Source organism: Daucus carota, chromosome 4 (genome assembly GCF_001625215.2).
Source record: "Daucus carota subsp. sativus chromosome 4, DH1 v3.0, whole genome shotgun sequence".
NCBI lineage: Eukaryota > Viridiplantae > Streptophyta > Magnoliopsida > Apiales > Apiaceae > Daucus > Daucus carota.
In genome coordinates, this window is record NC_030384.2 from 9,355,135 (window position 1) to 9,360,399 (window position 5,265).

Genomic DNA, 5,265 nt, shown 5'->3' on the forward strand with positions numbered 1-5,265 from the left:
GAAATGCAGTAATTGATATAGACAAGGAGAGGCAAATGGAGAGGGCGGAAAGGGAGAGAGATACAAAGAGAAAGAGAAAAGAGAGAGAAAGAGATGACGATGATGAGATTCCCACCAGCAAGACCAAAGATGGTGGAGGAGAAACAAACCCAAATCCCCACAAAGCCAAATCCTGCAAAGGCTGTCTCTATTATTCTTCTGCCCTCAAATCTCATTCTTCAAATCCCCTTTGTATTGGAATCACTCGTTCTCTTCCTCAAGGTTAATTTCTACTTTTTGTATGTTAAAGATTCAGCCTTGATTCAACAAAGATTATGGGTTTCTTTTGTTATCAAAGATTATTCATTTGATTTAAATGGGTTCTCTATATTACTTGATTCTTGATTCACTTTGGTTTGTTTTAATTTGATTTAATGTTGTGTTTGGTTGGAGAGAATGGAATGGAATGAAATGAGTAAAATTACTTGAAACTAATAGAGATATGAGGGAAGTTTTGAAATAATTTAAGGGAGTGCAAAATTGCTATGATGAGATTTGAGAAGAAATTGGGGGTAGGAGAGAATGGAGCATTCCATCTCAAATTGAAGATATGATCTCTAGCATAGAATGTAAGGAATGGAATGGAGGAAAGAATGAAATCTGTTAACAATTGCCCATATTTTAGTTTATTTTTTTATTCCATTCCTTCCGGAATCATTCACCCCAACCAAACACAACATTAAGGTCTAGGCTTTAAGGTTTGTCTTTAGCTTTTTTCCAATTCTTTGGTGTTTTGTTTTGTAAGGTTTTTGCAACACCCATTCTGTTTTTGCAAAGTGATCTATGATGTGTATGAGTACATGCAAGTTGATTGTATTGCGTAGCACCTTTGGCAACGCTACTCGGGCACTTCTCAATTCTCCGATTTATTCCTTTAGGACTATGTCATTTATGCAGGGATGAGTAATGAGGGGGTTAAAACGTTGTAACAAAAATAATTCACATAAAATCCTTATAAATCGTACAAAAGGGTTGGGATATCCATGTCATTTCCAATTGAGCCCCTAGTATGCATTCATGTTTAAAACTTTAGAGCATGAATCTAGGAATGTTGAAATCGCCTTCTTTTTTATCTAATAATGATATTTGAAAAATATATCAACACATTCCAATATCACCAGCCCAATCATATTGTCACTACAATATATGAAAAAGGATTATGTATGTTGCTAAGTTTCAGTTTTGTAGTATTGTGCACATACACATTGGAGTATAGAAATTATATTTACATTGACTAGTCAAATATATAGTTTGGCTGGTAGCCATAGGACAGTAATACCATTAAGAGGCCTTTGACTTGAAAGCCTTGGTGAGACATTGTTACATTCTATGACGAATTTCTAAGCATGATTTATTTCAACAAGATGGGTCTTACAGATGGCATTGGATCTTGGGAAGACATTTTGGTTAGAAGAGGAGGCCTTACAATTTGATTTCTTGATTTATCTTGGCTAAGAATTAGTATTTTGTCATATTATTTCAAGAGAAAAGGTGGGATAATGGGTGAAAGGCTTCTAAATTTAGGAGGCTTCTCTGTGTTAGGGCAATGCTTATTTCTAGATAATTGCTTCATTTGGTCGAATATGTGCCTAGTGCTGATTATGAGGAGGTTCCTGGAAGCAGACAGAAGTGGATTTCTTTCTTGTAGATCAACCTATCACAAGCTTACCGACTCCTTGAGTTTGGAGGTCTGGTGGGCAAAACCCTGGTGGAAGATTTAAACTCCTTTCAAAATTACAGTTCTAGGTTTGTTGGTTTTCTTTTACACAAGCTTAACAGTCTGAGTATTTACAAAACATGACGATTTTTAGTTATCTGTCGTTGGGGGTGTGCTTGTAGAGATGCAGACAAGTATATGAGTCATACATCTTTGGAATGTGAGTTTGCTAGAATATTTTGGTCAAAAGTTCTCAGTGAGTTGTCATCATGTATGCCACTTTCTTGTGGTTCATTTTTAATACGGTAAGATTAAGTAGGATTGAGACTAATACTTTACTGTATGTTATTTGGATAGAAAGGATCAGCAAAGTTTTCTTCTTTTTTTGATGTTTGGAGTTTAGTTGATGTTTGGAAGAATGCAAAATTGTGGGTCACCACTTGGTTGTATAGGTCAGAAGGTTTCTAAAGTTTATTTTTAAAGATTTAATTAGATAATGTAGTTCTTATGTGTATACCTAAATTTTTGATTCTTTTTTCTTCAGTCTTGTATTATTGGTTCTGCTGCCTCTTAAGGGAGATCTCTCAATGTTAATGGAAGAGGTCTTTTACAATCCCTGTCTATTTAAAAAAAATATGTAGACTATAGATTTGGCATTTTCATTTAATTACTTTTGATTTTTAGTTTTTTACACCAAGTTGTGACATTTACTGATTTGGATATGCTAAGTTTAGTCTTTTTATTGTAAAACACGGATAAAAGCTTTGAGCGTAAGCCTGTTCTATATATCTAAGATTTTATTATAGATGCGTACCTTTTATAATCATTATTATATGTGTGTGCGTGTGTTGTGATCCTAAGACTTGCTTGCTCCTTATGATTTAATGTAATAAGCTGGAAGCTTAAAATGTCCGGGAGCTTAAAATGTCAGTTTGGGTAACTTTGACTTATTAATGACTTACGGGTTATTTAGAATGTAATAATAAAATAAAAGTGATTTATGGGTAACTTATGACTTGTGAGTAATTTTCATCCAAAAAAAAGCAAGTCGAAGAAAAAAGTACCTCAAACTAACTTCTGGTTTTAAGTGAGTTTCTCGCTTATTTCTGACTTTAAGTCAGTTTTTGGCTTATTACACAATCAGACATTTTTTAGCTTAAAGTCAGAAACAACTTTAAGTTCCTGACTTAAAGTCGAGACAACCATGCTCCTTCATAAAGTGTTTGCATGAACTTAAAGTTGAGACAAAGAGGCTCCTAGTCATAAAGTGTTTGCATGAACTTAAAGTTGAGACAAAGAGGCTCCTAGTCATAAAGTGTTTGCATGAAAGATCTTTCTTTGCGGAGAATTATCTTGTGATGCGACGACACTTCTTTTCCATATGAATGCATGAATATTGATATTTTATGTTTTCTTCTCTCTATCTTTGAAGTATATGGCTAGAGTACAATACCACAATGTCTAGAATTCATCTGTAATTTGCATGCATGCATGTCTTTGCCTGTTGATTTTCATTGTAAGCAGTTCATTTTCATTGTAAGCAGTTCAAATAATGATATTGAGTTTTTTTTACTAGTACCTTGCAACATAGTTGGAAAATCTGAGCTGGAAGCTAACGAGAAGGACAAGGACTTTGCATATTTCAAGTATGGTTGTGTTGGTTACTCGGTCTGCTCAGATCGAAAGGGTCAAAGAGATGTGCGCGATAAAAAATCAGAGCTTCCTGCATGCATCGGAATCGAGGTTGTCATCTCCCTAATTTGTTATTTATGTAAACATGAGTAGGTCTATTTAGCACTGATTTTCTTGCAAAAGCACTGGCTAATACGAGCCGATCAGAAGAAGCAAGGCTTAGATACCGTCTGTGATTGATGGATCTCCGATCAGTTTAGTTAGGGATGCCGCTGCATGGGTGTTGTCTGCATTGGCTTAATTTACAATCTATATAAAACCTAGATACATTATAATTTTAATGCGCATATTATCATTAGCATGTCAGTTTTACCTAAACAAATACATAACTTGATTCCAAATCTTAGTTAAACTACCGATATCTTAGAATGTAAGAGCTAAGATATGACATACTCAGTCATATTTTCTCATGCAAGGAAGTGCCATGTTCATGGCTGTCGATTCTCTTTGTGAGAAGTTAATATTAATTCCCGACAAGTATATATAGAAATAGTAATTAGGAAGCCCCATGTTTCTTACTGATGGTTAAGAGATAGGCATTTGTACGACAATAACAATATTTTAGCGAACTAACCTTAAATATTTGCTGAACGCTTAATTATTATTCATAATTCCATACAATAAGTATATGGGGTAAAGAACCACATGTGATGCATTCAATCGTAAGTTTGCACTGTGCTTTTTCCTGATTAGCTTCATTATATTATATTACTTGTGGATTAATCAAAAATTTTATGGAAATATTTTTAGGAGTTGGAAAGTGGGTGCTTTCGTCAATTCTCTGCATGCACTTTTGTTTTTATTGGTAGTTTAAATACTGTATTTATATGTGTGCATAAAACTTTTGTGTTGAAGTTCATCCATCTGTTCTAATTTGGTGTATGTTTTTGCTATGTGGATCCTTCACCTTTTAGCATCGTTATATATAGATCACATTCTTATTGGTTGTTAAATTGTTGTTTTCTTGAAGATAATAGTAGATTGCCACAACCTAGGACGCAAAAGCCAACACAGTCCGTAGGTGATGAGTTCTTAGAAAGGCAAGCATTGTCGTTAGTGGTCTTTTGTCTTTAAAGTCTCTTCATTGCAGTGCTGATAATCGTGTACTTGATGTTCAGCTTACATTTCTTGATTTTTCTTCAAACATTTCAGGTTTTCGAGAAATGCTGGTGTGGTAGCAAACGGGGTTGCAAAAAATTTACGTAAAGTAGGCAACCAACTGAAATCAACTATTGATGAGGTTTCGTACCCATACCATCGACGCCCAAAGTAATGATGACCAGGGCTTCGAAATCATCAAAGAAAACGGGGTAGATAAAGTAGCAACGATCAACTTGTACCGATGCTATTATTATTGTATTTATTCTTAAATTTCTTTGCAGCAGTTAAGATTTGTCCCAGTTTTCCTGCTTGGTTTCGGAGCATGTACTAGAAGATAAATTTAGAAGTGAAAAAGGAGGAAACTTGAAGTTGTTATTGCATAAATTTCAGGATTATAGCCTATACTTGCTTTTGTAATATAAAATATTCAACTTTTGAGTTCAATTTCATATCATTTAATTTCAGTTCCTTCAATTTAAAGAACAAGCAAATAAAATATTTCATTTCACTATTGAATAATCCAAATAACATATACTCTGTATCACGCAGGGTCGGTTTGGGATGGTAAAATGTATGCGGACCATGCCACGAAAGAGCAGGGATGCTGTTTTCATGAAGAACCCTAACATAGTGTAATGTGCGGATCATGTCCTTATTCTGAAAGAGCAGGGAGGCTATTTCTGTGAAAATATCTGATTTAGTGCAAGACAAAGTATTTTGTGATATATACGTAAAAAGTACATTGGCCATGATTTTCTAAAAGACTCCCCTTAGTC

General features: G+C 34.5%; 1 protein-coding gene across 1 annotated transcript; it reads left to right on the forward strand.

The window, feature by feature from the left end:
• On the forward strand, positions 1 to 4,429 carry LOC135152033 (uncharacterized). Its single transcript, XM_064091430.1, has 3 exons — positions 1 to 261; positions 3,273 to 3,439; positions 4,359 to 4,429. The coding sequence occupies exons 1-3, from the start codon at positions 36 to 38 to the stop codon at positions 4,407 to 4,409; spliced, it is 444 nt and encodes a 147-aa protein (XP_063947500.1). The 5' UTR covers positions 1 to 35; the 3' UTR covers positions 4,410 to 4,429.
• Positions 4,430 to 5,265: the final 836 nt, after the last annotated feature.